The following is a 24,768-nucleotide window of genomic DNA, read 5'->3' as shown; positions in this document are numbered from 1 at the left end:
GTGTGAATGAAGGCTGGCCGGGCCCCAAAACAGAGGTTTTGGGGGGCTCAGGTGGGTTCCCGGCCAGGAGACGGGGCTGTGCCGGGTATCGGGAGGCCGGCATTCCGAAGAGGAGGGTTTGGCAGGGCCACTCCTCCCGCTGCTCCGCTCCGGTTTGAAGGGTCGAGGAGACAGCAATGTGAGTGTTCCGGGATCCCGGCTGGGGCAAAACTGCCTCTGCCCCCTTTTCCTTCGCTCTCCGGAGCGACAGGGATCGTTTTCCCTTCCCAATGGCCCCACTTTGCTTGGGGGTTCTGCTCCTCCTGGCTTGCTGCTTCTCCTCCTCTTCCCAAACGAACCTCCTGGACTGGACTTGGAGCACGGCAGCACCCGGTGAGGGAACGGCAGCACCGGAGCCGCTTGCCTCCACGGCTGCTCCCACTCCCAGCGCATCCCTGAGGATATGGGGTGAGCAGCTGGAGCGGGATGGCACCACCCCACAGCACCGGGAGCCGGGCACAGCAGCACTCAGTGGTGAGGGGACTGCAGCCGAAAACACTGGGAATGCCACAGGGCTTGTGGAGAGCACCACACAGGCAAGGGCGAGCATCGCTCCTCCCCACAGCACGTCACCTACACCTGGGCAGGATGCGGCCAGCAGCTCCGCCGAGGACCTGGGGATGGGGAGCACCGAGGACCCACAGCTCCTGGGGATGGGGAGCACCGAGGACCCACAGCTGTTTGGGAAGGGGAGCACTGAGGACCCGCAGCGCTTTGGGATGGGGAGCACTGAGGACCAGCAGCGCTTTGGGATGGGCAGCACTGAGGACCCGCAGCGCTTTGGGATGGGCAGCACTGAGGACCCGCAGCGCTTTGGGATGGGGAGCACTGAGGACCCGCAGCGCTTTGGGATGGGCAGCACTGAGGACCCACAGCTGTTTGGGAAGGGGAGCACTGAGGACCCACAGCTCTTTGGGATGGGCAGCACTGAGGACCTGCATCTCTTGGGGATGGGAAGCACTGAGGGCCCACAGCTGTTTGGGAAGGGGAGCACTGAGGACCCGCAGCGCTTTGGGATGGGCAGCACTGAGGACCCACAGCTGTTTGGGAAGGGGAGCACCAAGGACCCACATCTTTTGGATATGGGGAGCACTGAGGACCCGCAGCTCCTGGGGACGAGGACCCCTGCAGTGCCAGGGACATGGGTGTCCTTGCAGAGACCAGCGGGTGCCCACCCAGGTAGTGCCCCTTTTCCTTCCTCCCCAGGTGACAGCACCCATGCGCAGGCAGTGCTGCCTGGGCACCCTATGGCACATCCAGCCCGACCACGCCATGGAGCATCACCTGCATCCCTGAACCCATGGCACAGCGCTCACCACCTGGGGCTGGCACTGGCTGGTGTGAATGGGAGCTGGAGCTCTGCTGTGCCTAATGGGAGGGCAGATAACGGTGTGGATCCTCCTCTTCTTGCTCATCCCTTGGGTCCTCTTGAGTTTGATCTCCTAACAGCCACTGCGCGACTCTACACCAATAGCGGCACGGGGCTCGCATCCTTCTTCCCAGGACTGATGCCACCAGCCGGTCACTGCCAGCCCATCCCAACCCAGCTCCCCTTCTGCAGCGTGCTGGGCACCAGCCACTTCACGTTGCCAAATTACCTGCGCCACGGCACCGAGGTGGAAGTGCGGGCAGCTTTGCATGAGTGGGAAGGGCTGCTTGAATCGCGGTGCCATCGCTACCTGGAGTGGTTCCTCTGCTTGCTCCTGCTCCCTGGGTGCAGTGCTTCGGTCCCCATAACCCCCCCGCCATGCCAGGGCTTCTGCGAGGCCGTCAGAGACCTGTGTTGGATGCACTTGCCTGGCGGGCGCCTGCCTCTGCCTTGCGATGCTCTGCCTGCGGAGGATGGAGGGTATTCTTGTGTCTTTATTAATGCTTCTGCAGGTAATGTGGCTGGGTGATGGCTGGGTGTCTGTGCATCTCCCCTTCCTAAACTCTCTCCGGGTTTTTGGGTGCATGGGGATGCTTCTGCCTTGTCCCCATGGGATGCTGCTGAGTCCAGTATCGCTTCTCCAAATGAGGAATGCCAATGGGTTTTGTCTCCCTCCACAAGGCTGAGCATCACCATCCCCTCGGGCTGTTTTGTTCCCCCCATCCCTCATGAGGTGCTTTGAAAGGCAATATCCCAGGGGGGCTAGGACAAGAGATTCCCCCTTATGGCATCATGCTGGTGTTGAGGACCAGCTTTGCTGTGTCCTGTCTGTTCTGGGAGCAGGGTGAAGGATCAGGATCCTGGTGACCACCCAGCCATGGTGGTGAGGAGGCTTCAAGGTGACCCTCTTCAAGGTGCCTTCATGCTCCCCTGTCCTGGAGCAGCCCTTTGCCTTGGATTAATGATCTACCCAATGGCTAATGTTTGACCCCCTCTTTGCTTGGCAGGAAGGAGAGGTTTGCTTCCCCTCCAGCTTGGTTGCGAGGTGGTTGTGACCCTTCTGTATGTCAGCCGTGGGCCAAGATGTGCCTCTACAGCAAGGAGGTGAAAGGAAGAGAGCTGGGGGGAACACAACGCTGGTGCTTGGAGCAATGCAATTGGGGTGTAAGAGCAAGAACACAGCTTGAGATGGAAGCAGGAAGGGAAGGATGGAGCTCACTGCTCCCCCCGCCAATGAATGAGGCTGTGTTCGGTCCCCCCATGCTGTTGGCTGATGGCCTGAGGCTGCCAACCAGGAGCCATCAGAGGGGTGATTTAATGGGGGGCAGGCAGACAAGGGTCACAGTCATGGTCCCCTCAGTGTCAAAGCAGCTCTGTTCGATGGCTGACCCTGGGGGGCCTGTGGTGGGATGGTGGGGATGCTCGGATAGGAATTGCTATACACTCTATGGGGTGACTTGAGATCCTGAGGGCCCCTGCATCCCAGCTTTGCCCAGCCAGGAAGGTCACGGCAGAGCTGGGATGCCTTGGGAGCTGGGAGCATCCCTGGGGCTTTTCCAGGGCCAACAGGAGCACATGGCAATACCACTGCAGACAGAGGCATCCCCACATGCTGGCACCCATCCTCAAACTGCTGCAGCATCAGCTCTCCATGCTCTGTGGTGGGAGCTGCCACTTCGCCATAGGGATGAGGGGGTGCGATGTTTGGGTACCTTTTGCATGGCCTGAAAGCTTTGGGGTTGAGAAGAGGCACTGGGCTTCTGCAGGGGTCTCCCTTAATCTGCCCCCCGTCACAGCCCCACCTTTGTTGGTTGCACAGGGGCAAGGTGCATCCCTGTTTGCTTGGGAAGCGCCAGCACCCAGCTCCCACCCTGAGCTCGGGGATGAGTTTGGAGAGGAGAGAGGATCCCAGAGCCCAGCCAAGGGCAGTGTGGATGCGAAGCGCATCGCTAACAAAAGCCTCTTTCAGCCTGTTGTGTCCATCTGTCTGTCCCCCTTGCCCTGCCATCCCCAGCCCCAGGGGCAGACAAAGGCTTGTGTGGCTGCAGAAACTGCAGCTCTGGCTCTTACCCCTCTGCAGACCCCCTGGGAGGAAGCTCTGGTTTCCTCTTCCCTTAAAGCTGCTGTGAACTGGGCTTCCTCCAGACTGGGATAAGCTCCATCCCTGCATCCTGGTGTTTGTAGGGTGGCTGGGGATGGGGCAGTGGGGATGCGCTTGTGGGATGCCTGAGCATGGGGTCTCTCAAGGGTGGGTACCAGGCTGGGGCTTGCTGTGGGTCCACTCGCTTGCCCTATCACTTTGGGTATAGGCTCTGAGCTTGAAAGGATGCTGGGATTGGGATGCAGAGCCTCAAAGCAGGCTGGACCATGCTCCATAGGGAAGCCTGATCCCGGTGCAGGCCAAACAAGATGGGGTTCAGGACTGGTGCAAGACCAGGAGGGAGGTTTCCTCAGTTTCGGGGTACCAAGCTTGGGAGGGACTGGGGGCTTTGAGGGAGCCGGGTGGGCACAGGGTAGATTGAGGGCACCAGGCTCAGGAGAGTTCTAATGTCCCTGCTGCCTGGGTCCCTCTCCTGGGACTGGCACTGGGGCTTGGCAGAGGGGATGCTCCATGTGCGCAGGTACCCGCAGGCTTTGGAAGAGGCACCCAGGTTTCCATCTCCTCCCAAGAGACGTGTTTTCCTTCTGGGCTGGGCAAGGCCGGGCTGATTTCTTTGTGTTGTTCTTTTTGGGGTGGTTTCCATTCCCTCCTCAGCTTTTTAAAGGGCTCTGGAGGACAATATCTGGCTCCTGAGCATGGCTGGTCCTCCAGAGTTCAGCACTCCTCTGATACCCCCCATTGCTCACGTCAAACACCAGCGATGGAGTTGGGGACATTCAGCTGCCTCACCCCCTGCTCCTGCCTTGGGATGCGGCTGGAATTCCCGGTGTTTCAGAGCCAGGCTGGTTGAATTTCCTCGCTCCTGGGAAATAGGGAGTTAAAAAGGACCCGGCTTGCTCACTCCCATCGAGCTGGCACCGGCCCCAGCGGTTGACATAGGAGAGGAGGAATCTGGCGCCCGGTGTGTGGGCGATGAGGATGTGTCTGCTGCCAAAGCAATGGGAGACTCACCCCAGCCAGATGTTCGGGTGGAAGAGACCGTCCCGAGCAGAACTTCCCGAGGCCAGCTCCAAATGGAGATCATCTGGGAAGCTGATGGGGAACGCCGGCTCCCCAGCCCCGTTCCCAGGGTGTAGCTCGGGTTTATTCCCAGCTGGGGTGACTCTGTGAGCTTGTCGTGGGATGATGTTGAGGGTTCACCGTGACCCCAGAGCGAGTATGGATGCAAGATGCTTCCTCCTCAGCTCAATGGTTGTTCAGCATCCTGGTGCTCCGGTAGGATCCTCCCACTGCCTGCACCATGGGCAAGAGCCCTTTGGTCTTATGGACCACGAGGATGCTCAGGGGCTGGAGCAGCTCCCGTATGGAGACAGGCTGAGAACATTGGGGCTGTTCAGCCTGGAGAAGAGAAGGCACCAGGGAGACCTCAGAGCAGCTTCCAGTGTCTGAAGGGGGCTACAAGGATGCTGGAGAGGGACTCTTCATCAGGGACTGCAGCGATAGGACAAGGGGTGATGGGTTCAAACTGAAACAGGGGAAGTTTAGATTGGATCTAAGGAAGAAGTCCTTCCCTGTGAGGGTGCTGAGGCGCTGGCCCAGGGTGCCCAGAGAAGCTGTGGCTGCCCCATCCCTGGCAGTGTTCAAGGCCAGGTTGGACACAGGGGCTTGGAGCAAGCTGCTCTAGTGGAAGGGGTCCCTGCCCGTGGCAGGGGGTTGGAACTGGGTGAGCTTTAAGGTTCCTTCCACCCAAACCATTCCATGATTCTATGATCTCAGAGCTCTCCCAGCTGTGGTTTGAGGGCCGGCAGCATTTTGGGAGTCACATCCAAGCAGTGCAGCTTGATGGGCATGGCTGCCTTGCCCAACCTGCAGGGCAGGCATGGCCAGTGGTGTCCTCCAAGGCAACTTGCTGGGGTTGACCATCCCCATTGAGCCGGTTGTGACCATCCCTTTCCCTTCATCTTGCAGAGAACCTGAGGGCCGAGGTTAGCCTCCTGGAGCTGATCGGAGACCCCCCCCCAGATGAGATCCTCAAGATCAATGGCCCTGACAACAACCCTGGCTACGTATTCGGCCCCAATGCCAACACGGGCCAAGTGGCGCGGTACCACCTTCCGAGCCCTTTCTACCGGGACTTCTCCCTCCTGTTCCACATCCAACCCACCACCCCGAGGGCTGGAGTGCTCTTTGCTGTCACGGACACGTCGCAGAGCATCATCTATGTGGGTGTCAAGCTGTCGGAGCTGCGGGCGGGCAAGCAGCACATCATCTTCTACTACACGGAGCCAGGCTCCCCACGTTCGTATGCAGCGGCCAACTTCACCGTGCCCACCTTGCTCAACCAGTGGACACGCTTTGCCATCGGCGTGGAGGAGGATGAAGTTATCCTCTACCTGGACTGTGAGGAGCACGAGAGGGTCCGCTTTGAGCGCTCTCCGGATGAGATGGAGCTGGAAGAAGGCTCCGGGCTCTTTGTGGCTCAAGCCGGAGGGGCTGACCCGGATAAGTACCAGGTAAGGCATCAGGGCATCCTAAGGAGCATCTCCATGAAGTCCGGGTGAGGATGGAGGGATGTGATCCTCGTTGAACCAACCTCTTTGTCCAGCAGCAGCTCTCTGCGTGTGTCCCTGGGGAAGGAGATGTTGGAGATGGGGCTCAAAGGTGGCTTTTTGGTCTTGGGTCTTAACCAGAAGCAAAGCAGGAGGAGGTGGGGCTGTGCTACAGCAGCCGCTATACAGTGCCTCTATGAATGTCCCCACTGCTATAAATACCCAGCTGCTTCAGTGGAGGAGCTGGTGAAGTGCATCTCCTAGCTGGCAAAAACACTTGGATGGAGCATATCTTTAGTGGGGTGATGTCTGCAGGAAGGCTTCAGAGAGAGCACAGAGAGAAGGCGATAGCTCAGCTGTGATTGCAGCATGACTTATGCTCTAGATAAGATTGATGGGAAGCATGGGAAAAATGCCCAGCAGGCATGGAAATCCCCTGCAGTGATTGAGGAGAGGGGAGTTCAGGGTTGCACTGCCAGGTTTCTCCCATGATGAGCAGGGTCTGCCCAGCAACAGAGGCTCTGGCAATGCTTTTCCCAGGGAAAAGCTGAGCTTCAACAGCATCCTAACTACCACTTCAATGGCTTCGGGCAGAGAAATCTCCCCCGGGAAGCAGTTAATGATTGATTTTGCACTGGAAAATCAGGTTGGTCCCTTGGGGGTTCAAGAGCAACGTTTTGCCCTTAAAGAGCAATTGAACGTGCTGGGAGGGCCGGGTCATGGCTGTGGAGCGGCCCAGATGGTTTGGCACCATTTGGAAAGCAAAGCAACCACTCAGAGCAGAAGGAAAACATCCACCCGGGCTTGCAACATCGCAGTCCCACTGCCCACCCCCAGTTTTCCCATGGGGAATAGCTGGCCATCAAGGGAAGGAAGCTGGCAGCCAGAGAGGGGAGCGTGATCTTGGACATCCCATTGGCGTCTGACTGCCTCGTGGTGTTCCCATCGCCCTGACTCGCATTATGTGGAACTAACGGGGCATCAGGCTGATTAAAACCTGGCCTTTGCTCAAGCCACAGGAGGAGCTGCTGCAGGCAGGTGGAGAGGGGCTCCTCTGGCATCTGTGCTTCTTCCCAATGTGCCTTTGTGCCAATGGCATAGAACCTGGAGGGGACAAAGCCTGCAGAAGCCAGGCTTGGATGCGGCTTGGAGCAAGCTGCTCTAGTGGAAGGTGTCCCTGGTTGGAACTGGGTGAGCTTTACGGTCCCTTCCAACACAAACCAGTCTGGGATTCCATAATAGTTACTGCAAATGGGATCTGGCAGGAGGGTTTGTTTGCAGCTGGATGCAGGACAACACCTACAGTGATGCCCTTCCTTTACTGGGGCAAAAGGCTTCAAAGTGTCTTTGGAACCATCCTCATGGGGATGCTTTGGGTCAGGCTGATTTCCAGTGCCTCTGGTAAGCGCCAGGACCAGGAAGGCCAGGCTGGGGTGTTGCATTTGTCAAAGCTTGGGCTTGCTGCTGATGCTCACTGGGGAGCAGAGGGGTGGAATAGAGCTGCTGTCACCAGGGCAAGCAGCTGAAGGAGGTCACAATCTGGCTGAGGGGCATTTGCTGGTGGGAGGGTTATATATATATATATATACACATATATATGTATATACATATACAGACACATAGAAACATAATATGGCCATAATATATCTATAATATATGATAGGTGTTTATCTATCATGTAATAGATTTGCAAGATGTTCACATTATAATGTCACAGCCAGCCTGGCTGAACTGCAGCTGCCCCTGATTCTTGTTTTCTTAACCCCGTGGTGCTTCCTGAGAGCAGCTCTCCCTCCCAGATGTGATGGGCTTTGCCTTCAAATGAGCCCAAATGTTATTGTAGGTGTCTCAGACAGAGAAGAGACAGCGAGCAGCAGCTATCTGCCCTCTCCAAGCTTGCTTCCCAGGGTGGTCCCCTGCTGGGATCAGAGGGATGGATGGGCAACATCCTGTCCTGGCAGCATCCTCGTGTCCCACCCCAGCAGCGAGGACATGGGCTGGGCTCTGACATTGCGCGCTGTGGGAGCCATGGGGTTCAGGCTGGTACCCAGATCCCAGCTGAGATGGGGATGCTGCCCTCAGCTCAGCCATAGGATGAGGGGTGGTGGGTTTGAAGTGAAACAGGGGAAGTTCAGGTTGGATGTAAGGAAGAAGTTCTTCCCTGTGAGGGTGGTGAGGAGCTGGCACAGGGTGCCCTATGCAAATACAGAGATTATGGGGGTTTTAAGTGTTCAAGGCCAGGTTGGATGGGGCTTGGAGCAACCTGCTCTAGTGAAAGGTGTCCCTGGCCATGGCAGGGGGTTGGAACTGGATGAGCTTTAAGGTCCCTTCCAACCCAAACCATTCCATGATTCTATGGGTGTTTGTCTGAGGGCAGCATCCTTAGGAAGGGATTTGTGGCAGTTCCGTGTATAAACAAGCGGCTTGGATGCACACAGTGCTTCCAAAACCCCAATCAGTGGTAATGAAGTGCAGCTCAGCCTAAGAAATACGAAACTGGAGCTGCCAGCAGGCCTTGCTTGGAGCAGAGAGGATGTCTGCAGCTGGGGAGCCCTCCGAAGAGGAGAAACAAGGAGCACGGCCAGAAAGATTCCTGTAAAAACATGGATCCTGGCTGCTCCAGTGCTGGAGCTGGCACACGGCTTTACCAAGCCATGCCGGTGGTGCTGGGAACGGGGGCTACATGGTTGGAAGCTCTCTGTGCTGAATGGATGCTGGATGTAGAGCACTCTGCACTGTGCAGAACGCCCTTGGCATGGTTTCCTTCCAGGGGGTCATTGCTGATCTGAAGCTACATGGGGACCCACGGGCCGCCGAGCGCCAGTGCGAGGAGGAAGAGGATGATGCTGAAGAGGTGCGTGCTTGCAGCTCATCTCAGGGCAGGCTTTGGGGGGCCACTGCCCCCTGCTCCCGGCTCACCCCTTCTCCTGCAGGTATCCGGTGACTTTGGCAGTGGGGCAGAAGGTGGACACCAACCCTTGGGGAAGGTTGGGGTGAGTTGGTGCCTATGGGTGCTGTGCTCAATGGGCAGGACCCCAAGGCTTTAGGGACATGAAGTCTTGGGATGCTTAATGGGGTCTCGGTACCCGTCCCTTTTGGGAGGGCACCAGGAGGTGAATGGCACCGCAGTGTCCCCTTGTTGGCACAGGGTGTCCCAGGGCTGATGGATGCCATCCCCGTCACCTCTCCCCCTGTTGTGGGGGGCAGTGGGGGCTCCCTGCAGCAAGCCGAGAGGACCAGAGCAGAGGAGACGCTCTCCAGGGGAGGTAATGCCAAGCAGCTTTCCCTTTCCCCCCATGGGCCACGCCAGCAGGGACGTGATGGGGTTGCCATCCCCAAGCACAACCATGTCCCTTTTCCCTTTCCCACAGGCACTGGCTCCAGAGGTGACAAGGGGAAGAAGGGGGGCGAACATGGCCTTAAAGGGGATGTGGGAACCAGCAGCATTGTGGGGCCGGGCAGCGTGAAGGGCGAAAAGGTGGGTGAGATGCTGGAGGATGGAGGATGCTGGTGATGTGTCTGCATTTGATACCTGCATCTCTTTGTTGCTGTCCCGCAGGGGGAGAAAGGAGAGCTGGGTGTTAAGGTGAGCATCACTGCAGGAGCCGGGGTGAAGCCGTGCACATCCCTGGGGATGTGCCATCCATCCCCATTTCCCTTCCCAGGGCAGCGCTGGCTTTGGCTACCCTGGCTCCAAGGGCCAGAAAGGGGAACCAGGGAACCCTGGTCCCCCTGGGACTCTATCCCGGCACGCCGACAGCTTGGTGGTGGAGCAGGTCACTGGTCCCCCAGGACCACCAGGGAAGGATGGAGCCCCTGGCAGGGATGGAGAGCCTGTGAGTCAACTCCTTACACCTCAAACATCCCCTGTTCCCTTCCTCGCTTCCCTATCTGCCCGCACACCAACCTCTCCCCTCTCTGCCATCCCTAGGGGGATCCTGGCGAGGACGGCAAACCAGTAAGTGTGTGGTGACAAGGTGATGGGGGCTGGCCCCACTTTTGCCTTGCCACACACTGACACCCCCCATCTTTACAGGGTGATATGGGGCCGCAGGGCTTCCCCGGGACGCCGGGGGAGCCTGGTGTGAAGGGGGAGAAGGTGAGTGCTGGTGCTCACGACATGACTCCGTCCCCCCTTCCTCTTGGATGTGCTTGCAAACCATGCCCTCTCCTCTGTGCCAGGGTGAGCCAGGCGTGGGGCCGAGGGGACCCCCTGGACCACCCGGGCCCCCGGGACCACCAGGACCCTCCTCCAGGCATGACAAGCTGGTAGGTGCCCATGGGATAAGGATGGGGAAGCATCAAGCCCCGGTGCCATGGGATGCAGCTGATGGGTACCCTAACCCTGGCTGGTGATGCCTGACATCACCTTTGTGCTTCTCCCCAAGACCTTCATTGACATGGAGGGCTCTGGCTTCGGAGGTGACCTGGAGAGCCTGCGGGTGAGTGTTGGATGAGTGCTTGTCCCACCGGCCGGGAATGCCGGGATGCGCTCAGCCCTTGTTCCCTCCTTCTCTTCCAGGGACCACGAGGGCCGCCCGGTCCCCCGGGGCCACCCGGCGTTCCCGGTTTGCCAGGGGAGCCGGGGCGGTTTGGGATGAACCACACGGACCTGCCGGGACCTCCGGGATTGCCAGGCAGGGATGGGATCCCCGGGCCCCCAGGACCAGCGGTAGGTGTAAGGGGTGGCCAAAGGGACCCATCCCATGGACACCCCATAGCAATGGGGCTATAACTGTGCCCTGCAGTGATGCCCACCAGCCCCATGGGGTTCTGCTGCATTGGAGCCAGCTCCTGGGTGTCTTGTAGGGTCCTCCTGGAAGAGATGGGGCAGCCGGGCAGCCAGGGCCCAAAGGAGAGCGGGTGAGTGTCCCCTACCCCATATCCGCTTGGGAGCACATCAGGGCTCCCGGACACCCCTGGTCCCAGCTCCCTCCATCCCCAAGTTGGGAAGCACCAACCTGCTCCTGCCTGGAGCTGAGCAGCATCTTCTTCACACCCTCTTCTTCCTCCTCCTCCTCCCCAGGGCGACGTGGGTGACCTCGGCCTCCCCGGTGCACCAGGACCCAAGGTACTGGGGCGGTTTCTTAGGGGGGTTCCATGTGCAGGCTGCAGGCAGAGGTGGTGCTTGGGGAGGTCACCTTGCACCGGAATGGGGAGAGGGATGCTGGCGTCCGGGTTCTTCCCATAGCACTGCCCAGAGGAGCTGTGGCTGCCCCATCCCTGGCAGTGTTCAAGGCCAGGTTGGACACAGGGGCTTGGAGCAAGCTGCTCCAGTGGAAGGTGTCCCTGCCCGTGGCAGGGCATTGGAACTGGATGAGCTCTAAGGTCCCTTCCAACCCAAACCATGCTGGGGTTCAATGATACCGCATTCCCGAGTGTAGACGAGCCTCTTGTGGCCACCATGAGTATTGCATGGGGAGCTGGAGCCACCTGCCGAGAAGGATGTCCATGCTGAGCAATGCCCCTTCCCACAAAGCCCCTCTACAGACAGGGAGCATCCGTGTCCTGTCCCAAAGGGGGTGTGGGGATGTGGCAGGGGATGCGCTGCTTCCCCTGTTTCAGTCTGAACCCATCACCCCTTGTCCTGTCACTACAGTCCCTGATGAAGAGTCCCTCTCCAGCATCCTTGTAGCCCCCTTCAGACACTGGAAGCTGCTCTGAGGTCTCCACGCAGCTTCTCTTCTCCAGGCTGAACAGCCCCAGTGTTCTCAGCCTGTCCCCATACGGGATGTTCTCACCTTGCTTTCCTTATCCCCTTTGCAGGGCAGCAAGGGAGAAGTGGGACCAGCAGGAACCCCAGGAGAGCCAGGCTTAGCTGGTCTTCCCGGGCCCATGGGACCCCGTGGACCACCAGGACTCCCTGGCCCCCCAGGACCACCAGGGCCAGGCTACGAGGCTGGATTTGTAAGTGATGACCCCAGTGATGAGGGGCGATGGAATGAAGCTGGGAGGGATGGACACGGCTCAATCCCTTCTTCCCCTCCAACCTAGGGTGACATGGAGGGCTCGGGGCTGCTGTTTGCCAGTGGCTCCCCTGGACCACGTGGACCCGAAGGACCACAGGTAGCTCTGTGCTTCCCTCCTCTCCTCCCTGGAGCATCATGTCCCTTGCCACCACCCAGTCCTTATGGTCCCCTTCTTGTTGCTTGCAGGGGGTGCCAGGACTGCCAGGGGTGAAGGTGAGGAGCTCCTCAAACACCTTCTTCACCCAGCTCCATCCTTGCAGGATGCCCATGGGCAGGCTGTGGGGATGCTCCTGCTTTGACACCTCTTTCCTTGCAGGGGGAGGTTGGCAGCCCCGGGCAGCCTGGTTTGCCGGGACCAAAGGTAGGAGTGCCAGGAGATTGGGATGAGCTGTGAGCGAGCACTTGGGTTTGCAGGACACCGGGCAGCATCCCAGCTGGGAGGATGCTCCATCCTGCATCTCACCCTTTCCTGCATCTCCTTGCAGGGAGATGCTGGTGTTCCTGGTGTGGATGGCCGCCCTGGCCTGGAGGGCTTCCCTGGACCACAGGTAGGGAGCATCAGCACCCCCTTTCCATCAGCCCCCTCACTCCATCCTTTCTCACTTGCAGCGGCTCCATCCCCAGCAGCCAAAATCCAATCCCATCAATGCCTTTAGCTGTTCCCCTGCTCTAAGACCAGACTCACCATGTGCTTAGGATCCTGTCCCTATCATCTTGTCACCCTGCCCACCACCATCTCCATGCAGGAGCATCCCAACCTGGTCCTTGCAGGCAGAGGTGGTGGTGATTGTGATGGTGATGGTGCAGGCAGGAGTAGGGGGGTCTCCACTTGTGAGGTGCTAAGTGAGAAGCTCACCCCTGCCTGCTTCTCCTTACAGGGACCCAAAGGTGACAGAGGCAGCCCTGGCGAGAAGGTGGGTGACACTGGGGACACTGGGGACAAGCACTTGGTGGCATGGGCACTGATGGCTTGTGTCTTCTCTAGGGTGAGCGTGGCCAAGATGGTGTGGGGCTGCCTGGTCCCCCCGGCCCCCCTGGTCCCCCTGGGCAGGTCATTGGTGTCTCAAGTGAAGATGTAAGTGAGGGCTCCTGGGGGGGGACAGACTGAGGGACACCACAGGGTGAAAAACCTCATCTTGTCTTCCTTTCCAGAAGTCTTTGATGGCTTTTCCTGGTCCAGAGGTAGGTGCCTTCCTGCCACCCATTCCCATTGGAGGAGGGCACTGCTTCCTTTGGGAATCATTGAACAGCTTGGGTTGGAAGGGACCTTCCAAGCCCATCTAGTCCAACCCAAAGGGGAAGAGGGGTTTGCTCTTAAGCATCTCTGCTTCTCTCCGCAGGGCAGACCAGGTCATGCTGGCTACCCGGTGAGTCCCTGGCAGGGTTGGGGACCACAGGGTTGAAAGCAAGCTTTGGCGATGCTTTCGAGGGAGTTTGGTGGGTTGGGACTGATACAGGCTCTGTGCTCCTCACTGCAGGGACCAGTGGGACCGAAAGGAGACAGGGGTGCATCTGGTCCCCAGGGCATTCCAGGGTTGAAGGTAACTGCTCCAGGTCACCTCTGTGGGGTCCCCCATCCTGCCTGGGTGCTGGTGATGATGCTATGGGAGGGGAGACCCTCATCCCTGCATCTCCCCTCGCACCTTTCTTACAGGGGGAGAAGGGGGAGCCTGGTGTCATCATCAGCCCCGACGGGACCGTGGTCACTGCAAAGGTGAAAGGAGAAAAGGTGGGTGCGCTGCAGGAATGGGGGCACATCCCATGGGATGGGTGGCAGGAGGGCCCAGTGGTGATGCCCTTTCCCACTCTGCTCTCCGCAGGGGGAGCCAGGGCTACAAGGACCAGTAGGACCCTCCGTAAGTCACCATCAGCCATCCCCATCCTCCTCGTATCCCATGGGGGTGTCCCTGCTCTGAGCATCCTCATCTCCTCTCCCCTTCCAGGGTCCCCAGGGACGAGCAGGGATGAAGGGAGAGATCGGCTTCCCGGGCAGACCCGTAAGACCTGCTCCCGGTTTGTTTGTCCCCTCGGCCATCGCCTCCTCCACCGTGTCCCCCCATCCCATTTGCACATCCTGCATCCCAATCTCTGCCGTGTCGCTGAGGGTCAGGGTGATGCCGGGGTGCTGGAGGTGATGCCGGGGTGCTGGAGGTGATGCCAAAGTGCTGCAAGTGACACTGGGAGGGGGATGATGCTCATCATTGTGCTGCTCATCCAACAGGGACGTCCTGGCATGAATGGGCTGAAGGGTGAGAAGGGGGACCCCGCAGATGTCAGTGGCATGATGAGCCTGAGGGTGAGCATCACTGAGCCCCCCCCCCCCAGTACACACACTGGGGGCCTCCGTATGGACCCCAATCCAGTGCCTCCCTTCCTCAGGGACTGATTGCCCCTCGATGGACTTTGGTTTCCCTCTATGGGGACAGCCCATCTTGCAGGACCCTGACACAGCTTCTCTCCCCACCAGGGTCCCCCAGGACCCCCAGGACCCCCAGGGCCCCCCGGGCCCCCTGGCAGCATAGTGTATGACAGCAGCAATGTGAGTAACAACATGGGCATGGTGATGGGGGGGATGCTGAGGGGTGGTCACCAGGTTCTCCCCCCCAGTGCCCCTTGCCTTGCTGGAGGGGATGGAGGATGCTCCAGTGGCATCCAGGGTGTGGGGCTGGATCAGGATCACACTGAGGATGCTGCAGCCCCTTCCTTTGCGTTCCCACAGGCCTTCAGTGACTCCGGGCATCCCCTGCTGCCAGCCTTCCCTGGTAAGGAGCTGTCTCTCTCCTGGAACCCCCAGCAGGGTGGTACCTCCATTAGGAATGGGTCGTACCTCCATTAGAGATGGAATGATGGGATGAGATCTCTGCTACTCCATGCAGGTTTCCATCAGTTCCCAGGACAAAAGGGAGAGAAGGGTGATACCGGACGCCCGGGACCCCCAGGTAGGTGATCAGTCCCCATAAGGCAGAGGTGGGCAGGGGGTGGCTCATGCCCATCCTCTCCTCTCCTTCTCCCTTCTTCACAGGCCACTTCCCCTATGACCCAAGTCACTTCGGTGCCAACCTGCGGGTAAGCCCTTTACCCACCTATGGGTACCGGCTGCATCCCAAATGCCCACCCTAAGGCTGTGCCTTCCTGCAGGGTGACAAGGGGGATGCAGGTCCCAAGGGTGAGAAGGGTGAGCCAGGCAGCACCCCCATCTACAGCTCCAGCCTCTCCGGGATGCCAGGACCCCCAGGGCCCCAGGGCTACCCCGGGCTGCCGGTGAGTACCCCATGGTGCAGGGATGAGGAGGGCATGGGGGGGCAGAGGCACTCCTGGGTGCTTTGCTCCAGGGATGCTCTCTCGCACTGCCTAGGGTCCCAAAGGGGACAGCATCGTTGGCCTGCCAGGGCCTCCTGGACCGCAGGGCCCCCCGGGAATCGGCTATGAGGGGCGGCAGGGCCCTCCTGGCCCTCCCGGTCCCCCTGGTCCCCCCTCCTTCCCTGGTCCCCATAGACAAGGTGAGTACCTTCCCCATTGCACGCCCAGCATCCCTCCCCATGCTGCAGCTTTCCCTATCTTCCCCTTCTTTCCCCACCAGCTATCAGCATCCCTGGACCCCCTGGACCACCGGGACCCCCTGGACCACCGGGCAGTAGCGGGATGTCCTTGGGGGTGAGGCGGAGCTCTGGGCAGGGAGATGGTTGCCATCCATCTGCTCTGATCCCCACCACCACCACCGTGCTCTGTGCCCACAGCTTCGCACCCTGCCAACGTACCAGGCGATGCTGAGCACCGCGCAGGACCTGCCCGAGGGCAGCCTCATCTTCCTCAGTGACCGGCAGGAGCTCTACGTGCGCCTGCGTGGTGGCATCCGCCGTGTCCTGGTGAGCTGGGATGGGACCCATTGGGGTGGCACCGGCACAGGGCGCTGCAGGCGGGTTTGGGGGGCTCCATGGGGGAGGTTTGGGAGGTTTTATGGGGGGGGGTCAGGAAGGAAGGTGGGCAGCGGGGATCTGATGTGCTTCTGCCTTGCAGCTGGAGGAGCATACCGTGATGCCCAGTTCGGCTCTGGTGAGTGCTTGTCTCCCAGCTGCATCTTTCATCCCCATCCTCATCCCATCCCTGACCGTCTCTATTTACAACCATCTCCAGCCCCATCTGCAACTGTTGCCATCCTCAGCTTGAACCATTCCCATGCCATTCCCATTTCCCTCTCCAACATCTCCACTTCCATCCTGCATCTCTATCCTCACCCCCAACCATCCCCATGCCGTTCCCATCTCCATCTTCATCTCTACCTCCAAATATCCCCATGCCATTCCCATCTCCATCTCCAATCATTCCCAACCATCTCCATCTCCAACCATCTCCATCCCCAGCTCCAGCCATACCCATGTCATTCCCATTTCCATCTCCAGTCATCCCTATCTCCAACCATCTCCAACCATCTCCATCCATCTCCAACCATCTCCATCTTCAACCATCTCCAGCTCCAGCTCCAGCCATACCCATGTCATTCCCATTTCCATCTCCAATCATCCCCATCTCCATCCATCTCCATCCATCTCCATCCATCTCCATCCATCTCCAACCATCTCCATCTTCAACCATCTCCATCCCCAGCTCCAGCCATACCCATGTCATTCCCATTTCCATCTCCAGTCATCCCCATCTCCAACCATCTCCATCCATCTCCAACCATCTCCACCTCCACCTGCCTCTCTACCCTCACCCCCACCGAGAGCATCACCACCCTCACCCCATCTCCCCTCCCTCCCCAGGACAACGAGGTGTACGACAAGCTGCCCAGCATCCACTACAGCGGCCCTCAGCCCGCTCTGCAGCCCCATGGTCCCCTGCATCCCCTCCGCAATCACAGTCCCCCTCCTACCGCCCGACCCTGGCGCGGGGACGAGGTGGTGGCCAACCAGCACCGCCTGCCCGAGCAGCCCCTGCTCCATCACCAGCACGAGCTCCTCAACAGCTACTACATCCATCGCCGCCCGGATCCGGCCCCGGTGGCTGCCCATGTGCACCAGGACTTCCAGCCTGCTGTGAGTGCTGGCGGAGGGGAGGCGATGCGACGCTCTTGGTTGATGAAGCCGTGTCCCTCAATGTTGTCCCCTCTTGGCAGCTTCACCTGGTGGCCCTCAACACGCCGCTGAGCGGTGGCATGCGTGGCATCCGGGGGGCTGACTTCCAGTGCTTCCAACAAGCCCGGCAGGTCGGGCTGGCCGGCACCTTCCGCGCCTTCCTGTCCTCCCGCCTGCAGGACCTCTACAGCATCGTGCGCAGGGCTGACCGTGCCACCGTGCCCATCGTCAACCTCCGGGTACGTGCGTGCTCCCGTCCCCTTCCCAACAATACCCCCTGTGAGAGCCCCCATCCATCTGCGTGGCAGTGAGCATCCAGGATGGGTGGGAAGTGCTCTAGTGGAAGGTGTCCCTGCTCATGGCACGGGGTTGGAGCTGGATGGGCTTTAAGGTCCCTGCCAACTCAAACCAGGCTGGGATTCTATGAAGATTGTGCGGAGCTCCTATGATGCTCCTATGAGGCCCCTTCTCCCTTCCTTCTCCATCCCCCTACCAGGATGAAGTGCTCTTCACTAACTGGGAAGCCCTTTTCACGGGCAGCGGGGCTCCGCTGCGAGCCGGTTCCCGCATCCTCTCCTTCGACGGCCGGGATGTCCTGAGGGATGCAGGATGGTGAGTGCCGGATGGGGGAAAAGAAGGGAGATGGGGTCTGGACTGTGAGGGGCAGCAGCAGCTCCCCACCTTCCTCCTTTGCAGGCCCCAGAAGAGCGTCTGGCATGGCTCAGATGCCAAGGGCCGGCGCTTGCCCGAGAGCTACTGTGAGACATGGAGGACAGAGGAGAACACAGCCACTGGGCAGGCTTCCTCCCTGGGCTCCGGGAAGCTGCTGGAGCAGGAGGCCAGCAGCTGCCAACACACCTTCATCGTGCTCTGCATCGAGAACAGCTTCATGACCGCTGCCAAAAAGTGATACCCTCCTGGCCCCTGGGTACCCCGCATCTCCCCAGGGAAGGTTAGGCCAGCCCGGCACCCCTGTGGTCCTCAGGCCCCACATGCCCTTGCCCTGCAGGGTTTGCTTCTCCCACAGACCAAAGAATATCATCATCATCATCATCATCACCCTCGGTTGGCAGGGGTTTGCAGGTGGTCAGGTTGCCTTCTTCCTCCTCTGGCTCCACTTCTAACTCCTAATATTTAACCACTTCAGCTTGTGTCCCCCAGCCTGCTCAGATGCTCTTTCCAGGGGGATGTGGTGTGTCCTCCTGGGAAGCCTACAGGGGTTCTCTGACCGTTCCCGCAGCCCCACACTGTCTTCACCAGGAGCTTGGACCCAAGAAGAAGAAGGGTTCTTCTTCGCCCATCCCTGATGCTGAGGCCATGGAGTCTTCTCCAGCCAAAACCCCAGCATCCCACCCAAGCAAGGGACCGTCCCATGGCAGTGCCAGGGCTCCCCATAGATGGTCTCCATCCTACCAAGGCAAGGACCATCCCACCCAGTCCCCCATCATCATCATCATCCTTACCTCCACCTCCCAGCCAGCAGCTGCAGGGGAGGGACCATCCCCTCCACGCACCCCACACCAGCACAGGGGGGACTGGGGCAATGGGGTGGCCCCGATGTGGGGCCAGGTGTGCCCTTAGCATGTGTTTACATGCACGTGTGGTGCTGAGGGCAGGCACCGCCATCGCCCTCCCCTTCTCCACTCCAGCTTTGCTGCACGCTTAAGGGCCGAGGTGCAGCAAAGCTGCTTTGAAAGGGGGGTGGGCAAACCTAAGGTGCTAAAGAACAAAAAGAAAGACAACGAGATCCATTTGTAACTAGCTTTTTTTTGTTATTGTATGGGACTTCTTACCATAAAAGCTGTGTGCTGAGTTCACACGGCCTCTGTTTCTTACAGTCTACTGTATTTTGTGTCATTAATGCAATTTAAAGCCTGTGGATTGGTTTGGTTTTGTGTCAGTTGTGTCCTATAAACCATTTTCTAAAGGCACTGAATAAAGAAACGTTATCCTCTCGTAGGCTGGCTCTGCACGATGATGGGGAGGTGATGGCCAGGAGAACCACTGCACCCCATCCATACAGCCCTGTGTGGTCACAAGTGATGGCAGCCACGGGCATCCTGCCCCTGTTCTTATGTTTGTGGCCAGGGGGGGACCACAGCCCTTCCAAAAAGAGGTCCCGAGGGGTTGTGTCCACCACGGATCAACGGTGGGACATCAGTCTACGCGCATGGTGATGCTCACGGAGCCAAGACCCAACCACGGTGGTCGCGGTGCCGGCGCTCAAGCTCGCACAGCACCAGCATCCAGCCTCTGCTCCTGTGCTGGTGGCACCTCTGCGGGGACCTGGCATGGTACCTCGGCCAACGCCAGCTCTCCTGGCTGCTTGTGGCGGCTGTACCGGATGGCCACACCAACAGCCGCCAGCAGGTAGGTCACCGCCAGCAGCGTGAAGTAGCCGAAATACACATAGAACTGCAAGAGAGGAAGGGGGGAGAGGACCACGCTTGCAGCCCTCACCTTCATCCCACACCATTAAGGAACCACCTCCATCCTAGATGCCCCCCGATCCCTACCTGGGGATGCACGAACAAGCCCAAGCCCCTCTTGTCAGCCACAATGATGGTGATGATGGTCTTCAGCACCGTGGCGAAGAAGGTGTTGACCCCGAAGATGAGCGCGCAGAGCTCCTTGGAGAGGGACGTAGCAATCTGGAAACTGGGGAAGAGATGGAGCACCAGTGAACCCCTGCTACCAGCCCCATTGCTGGGGTGGAAGTGGGTCTCCATGGGTACCACGCACATGGCAATGGGCACTAGGAACTGGTAGGAGCCGCGGAAGAGGACGTAGGCAGCGTAGCACAGCCAGATGTTGCTGGTGGTGTTCATGAGCAGCAGTAATCCCGCCTGGAAAGCCGTTACCATCCCGATCACCAGCTCCGACCACAGCGTCCAGCGGATCTTCAAGTAGCCAGCAGCGAAGGCGGCAACAGCCCCTGGAGAGAGGATGAAGGATGCTGTAAACACCTCAGCAGCATGGGACCACCTTGCATCCCCCAGCCTAATGATGCTCATCCTATTACCTCTATTAAAACACCCCAAAACGGCCATGAAGACCTGCCATTCCCAGGGACGCAGCAGAACCGTGGAGTTCCCCCCAGCATTCCCACACATCCCACACTGTCCCCAGCAACGCAAGCATTACCCAGCAGCGTGGATGCAGCATCCACGCCTCCGTTGTACACACGGCGGTTCTCCATGGCCGGGTAGATCTCATTCCAGAGGATCTGCACGTAGTACAGCATCAGGTAGTAACCAGCCGAGTTGAAGACCCACCACAAGGACCAGAGCCGAAGCTGGGGTTGCGTGGCCAACGCTCCCACCTCCCGCAGCATCCGGCACAGTGCCATGTTCCTCCATCCCTTTGGCCCCCTGCCACCGTCCCCCCCTGCCATCTTGTCCATCTCAGTGGGTGCAGCCCCATCCACGGCTCCATCAGGACGATTGAAGAAGAGGCTGCGCTGGGGCCGCTTGAGGAAGAGGGTGAGGATGAGGCCGAAGCTGACGAAGCCCAAGGAGACATAGTTGAGGGTGAGGAAGGAGACATCACCCAAGCTGATGCAGAGCTGGCCCAGCACCGAGCTGGTGAAGACACCCAGGAGGACAGCGGAGCGGGAATAGCTGGCCATACGCTGGTAGCGGGATGGAGAGACGAGGGAGAAGATGTAGGAGGAGTAGGCGATGCGGGCGGCCATGGTGATGCCATAGAAGAACTCCATCAGCTGCATGGCCAGGACAGAGGTACCCAACACCAGCAGCAGCCAGATGGAGATGTGGCTCAGGCTCTGCAGCACCAGCACCGGCTTGTAGCGCAAGTAGTCCGTCAGTAGGAAGATGGGTACCAGCACGGCCATGTAGGAATAGCTCAGCACCGGTGTGATCACGTTGGTCACCTGCAACATGCAAGGAGGGGATGAGCATGGCCATGACATCCCCAGCCCATAGGAACAAGCCGCTGACCCCCCTCCTCTGTAAGGAATGTGGCTCATGGAGCTCTCAGCTGGGTACACGGCTGAGACTCAGCTCCCTTCCGTGCTGGGAACGTGGAGTTCCCACGGACACAGCAGCCTGCTGGGACAGGAGCCAGCATCCCCTGGTCAGGGGACAACAGCATGGGGCTCATCTAACCCCATCATTGCCAGCGGCTCGGCAGTGCTCAGCTCTCTGTCCTCAAATGTGCACCCTTAGTGGGACAGGGTTTTGGCATCACCCCCCACAACTGGTTGCGAGCCTGGGGACAAGGCTTTCAATACTGGGGAAAGTTGAGCTTGGGACTTAGGGGGCAGGGCTCCCTTGCAGCGTGGTGGCACAGGGACATGCTGCCAGCCAGACCCATACCACACCACCTTCTCTCACCTCCATACCCCACCACATGCCCCATTCCCTGGAATGTGGCACCCCTCTGCACCCCAGGACCACAGGAGGATGCTCTGGCCACCCCCAAGGTGGTGAAAAGGGGGACACCAGAGGGGAACAGGCTATTTGTGGCTCACCTCTGCCTGTGTGAAGTTCTTATCAGGCCCCAAGAGATAAGGGGTGATGAAGCTCTCCCCAGGCCGGATCTGCGTCATGAAGCCATAGAAGCAGAGGTAGAAGACTTGTAGCTTCCAATGCCGGTCCGGCGCCGCCTCCGATGCCGGCTTTTTGGCATCCTCATCCTTTTTGGGCATGGCTCCACCGGCTCTGCAGCAGGACAGCGGCATTATCCCGGCGACCATCAGCTAGATGGGCTTTGTGGGCAGCCCGTCGCAGGCGCGCTCCGATGCATCGAAAGCCACGTCGCTGCAGCTCCTGCGGAGAAAGCAGCCTTTGGCACGGGCTCAAATTCCTCTATAATCACAAGGCAAATAAACAGCACTACCTTCTCCCCAGGAGATGTTCTTGCAAGAGGAAAAGCAGGCTCGCTGTCCAAGAAAGAGGGGGGGGGCCCGTTTCAGGCAGCATTTGGGCATCTCCTCTCAAAGAGCCTGGATGCATGAAGCACCTGGGTTTGCTTCCTCGGCTCCCATCATCTTCTCCTCCCTTTTAGGGCTCAGTGAGTTGGGGTTTACCCCCTCTCTGAAGCAGAGTTGCAGACCCAGAGGTGGAGGGATGCAGATACCCTGCGCTAGGGATGCTCCAGAGAGAGATGGTGCTGGTCGTGAAAGTGAGTTCATGTGCACGCTGGGTATGGGGCCACCCGTGTTAAGACCCCCTAGGCTTGTGGTTGCCCCTTTGCTCTCCCCTGGTGGGATGCAGTGCTCACACAGCATCACCCAGCGTGGGGAGGATGCAAAGCACCACAGAAGGTTCATGGTCTGGATGGGGATTAAATACTTAAATCCCAAGATTTATCCATGGGAAAGCTGGCAGTGCCGGGGAGGCCTGATCAGTGGTCACGAGATGAAGGCAGGGACTGGGCGTCCTCCTACGTGCTCCCTACTCCCACAAGTGCTTTTTGAGCCATAAATATCCCTGTGTGCCAATGCACGGCACGGGAGCAAGGTCTAGAAACCCAATGACCCTGCTAACTGCAGAACAACTAATCACAGCCATTAAACAACAAGCCTATGGTCCCAGCCCATGCCCCCACCACTGCCATCCTGCGTGATGAGAACCCCCTTCCACATAACACAAGCAGCTAATGGGGAGAAGAGAAAAGGTGGGAGAAAGCTGGGAAAAGCTGGCCACGATCAGAACCAGCAGCAGGAAGCAGGGTGCCCACGTGCCCCAGTGAGGACTCACCGCTCCAGTGGCCTTCCCATGGGATTTCAGCACATAAGCATTGCCAAAGCAAGCTCACAGCCAGGCAAAATAGGGGGGCAAATAACCCTTAAATAGGTCCCTGCCATGGTTTAAGCTACAAGGCTTATAGGGTGCTTGCTGGTGCTGGAAGGGGCTCTGTGCCAGGAAGGGCAAGGAGCAATGGCTAAACCCCCACTAAATGCCTACTTCAGCCCTGTGCTGTGCCCTCCTGGACTATGCCCCATTCCCACTTATCCTGCTCGGATGTGAGTGATCACCATCTCCAGCAGAGACTCTCGGGAAGGGGGGGGGGGGTGGGCGCATGCAATAGGATCCCAATGAGCTGTTGTCCACCTTCCACTCCAAACCGCTCCTCATTTCCTTTCACATCCATGTAGGATGGATGTTTCCCTGACCCAAAGGAAACCATGTGCACTAAAGCCAGTTCTGTGTGGGTGCCCTAGTGCCACCCTCCCCTGGGGTGCTGGCTCTGAACTCATGGCACATGTGTCCCCATACATGCAGGGACCCCAAGCCCCGAACCCCTCCGTCCAGACCCATCCCTCTGGCCCATCCGCTGCTCCCAGGGAAGCGGGTGCAGATCCCGAGGGACGCTCCCGGCTCGGTGCTGTTCTCCCTGCCGCACAGAGGGCGCAGGGCACGGGCAGTGTGAACCTGAGCGCTGGGTTATCATGCTGTGACCTTGACAAGGGATCGCCATCATGCGCCTGTCAACCCGCGGCCACGAGCTCCGGCACAGCTCCTCAGAGAAGCCAAAGCCACCAAGGGACAGAGGGGACAGGACCAAAGGGGGGGACATAGGGGGATGCTGTCCCCATAGCCACATGTTGGTGGCACCGCTAAAGCGCGACATATATCGTCGGGAAGGCACCTAAGCGATTGGGGGTGTTTTGGTCCCTAAAACAAAGCGGGAACCTCACCAAAATTCATCCTCATCCATAGCGTGGGCACCTCTCTGCATCCTTCCCCCCTCCAACACCCTGCTCCTTCAAGAAGGGCCTGGGGTACACATGGAAGGGGGGGACCGCGGGGGCACCGCACATCCCGAGCGGCACCCGGTGGGCACCCGCATCCCCGCAGGTACTCCGGGTACCGCAGCATCGCGGGTACCGCAGCACCCCGCGCCCCCCGGGGCCGTACCTGGGGGGCAGTGGGCATGGAAGCGGCTGGCCCGGGCACGGTGCGGGGGTCCCGAGGCTCCCTATGGTCCCGCTGAGAGCCGAATCCGCAGCGAGGAGGAGGAGGATGAGGAAAAGGAGGAGGATGTCGGGGGGGAATGGGGGGTGCTCAGACAACGTGGCCGTGCCCCATGCGCGGGGCAGCGCGGGGACTACAAGCTCCACAGTGCAGCGGGCAGGAGGAAGGGGAGGAGGAGGAGACAGAGGAAGAGGAGGAGGACGAAGAGGAGGAGGAGGAGGCGGAGCCCGGGCAGTCCCTGGAGAGCAGCGCCAGCGCTCTCAGCATGTGCTTGTGTATCCGGGACATGGAGGGGGGTAAGGGGGAAACCTCTCCTTTCCGAGCCGGGGGTTACTTCTCCGCCCATCCACAGTGGCCTCTGGGTTGCGTGGTCCTCTCACCATCGTATCCCTCCGCTTTGGCCTCCCTGCTGTGATTTAATGCGCCGCTGCCCAAAGCGGCTTGGATTTATTCCATACACCACGCCCCCTCCGCATGTTTTACAACGGGGATTGAGGCACCGGTCCCAAAGAGAAAAGCATCCATACAGGGAAACGAAGGATCGGGCCCTGGAGCTGGTGCAGGGCTCATCGTCGCATCTGAGAGCATCTTCTCTCCACCCCCTGTTCCAGCACTCATCCTGCTGGAAGCAAATGCGACCTGACAGGGCTCGGGTACTCCGCTGAAATATTGATGTCCTGCTGCCTCCAGTGCGGCAGCGGGATCCAGGATATCCAGGGATCATC

At 59.3% G+C, this 24,768-nt stretch overlaps 2 protein-coding genes across 2 annotated transcripts; one reads left to right on the top strand and one right to left on the bottom strand.

Annotated features, from left to right (window-relative positions):
• Positions 1-269: 269 nt before the first annotated feature.
• On the top strand, positions 270-18,012 carry COL18A1 (collagen type XVIII alpha 1 chain; the record flags this gene model as incomplete). The annotated part of the gene is made up of 42 exons (XM_080632071.1): positions 270-1,920; positions 5,478-6,022; positions 8,829-8,912; positions 8,992-9,051; positions 9,207-9,324; positions 9,430-9,536; positions 9,618-9,644; positions 9,724-9,894; positions 9,990-10,016; positions 10,095-10,157; positions 10,241-10,327; positions 10,447-10,500; positions 10,581-10,730; positions 10,868-10,921; positions 11,085-11,129; positions 11,825-11,965; positions 12,053-12,124; positions 12,214-12,240; positions 12,344-12,388; positions 12,513-12,575; positions 12,906-12,941; positions 13,013-13,102; positions 13,180-13,209; positions 13,368-13,394; positions 13,506-13,568; positions 13,682-13,756; positions 13,848-13,883; positions 13,971-14,024; positions 14,249-14,323; positions 14,495-14,566; positions 14,747-14,789; positions 14,904-14,966; positions 15,050-15,093; positions 15,166-15,288; positions 15,383-15,527; positions 15,608-15,681; positions 15,765-15,893; positions 16,045-16,080; positions 16,791-17,063; positions 17,144-17,341; positions 17,599-17,714; positions 17,799-18,012. 42 exons carry the CDS (start codon positions 270-272, stop codon positions 18,010-18,012), a joined length of 5,607 nt encoding a protein of 1,868 aa, XP_080488197.1.
• A 1,313-nt stretch (positions 18,013-19,325) lies between these two features.
• Positions 19,326-21,819, bottom strand: SLC19A1 (solute carrier family 19 member 1; the record flags this gene model as incomplete). The annotated part of the gene is made up of 5 exons (XM_080632016.1): positions 19,326-19,517; positions 19,619-19,760; positions 19,845-20,037; positions 20,247-20,994; positions 21,595-21,819. 5 exons carry the CDS (start codon positions 21,817-21,819, stop codon positions 19,326-19,328), a joined length of 1,500 nt encoding a protein of 499 aa, XP_080488142.1.
• Between the last annotated feature and the right edge of the window lie 2,949 nt (positions 21,820-24,768).

The sequence above is a fragment of the Psittacula echo genome (assembly GCF_963264785.1).
Source record: "Psittacula echo genome assembly, chromosome: 20".
In the NCBI taxonomy this organism is placed as follows: Eukaryota; Metazoa; Chordata; class Aves; order Psittaciformes; family Psittacidae; genus Psittacula; species Psittacula echo.
This window is presented reverse-complemented; position numbering and strand designations above follow the sequence as displayed.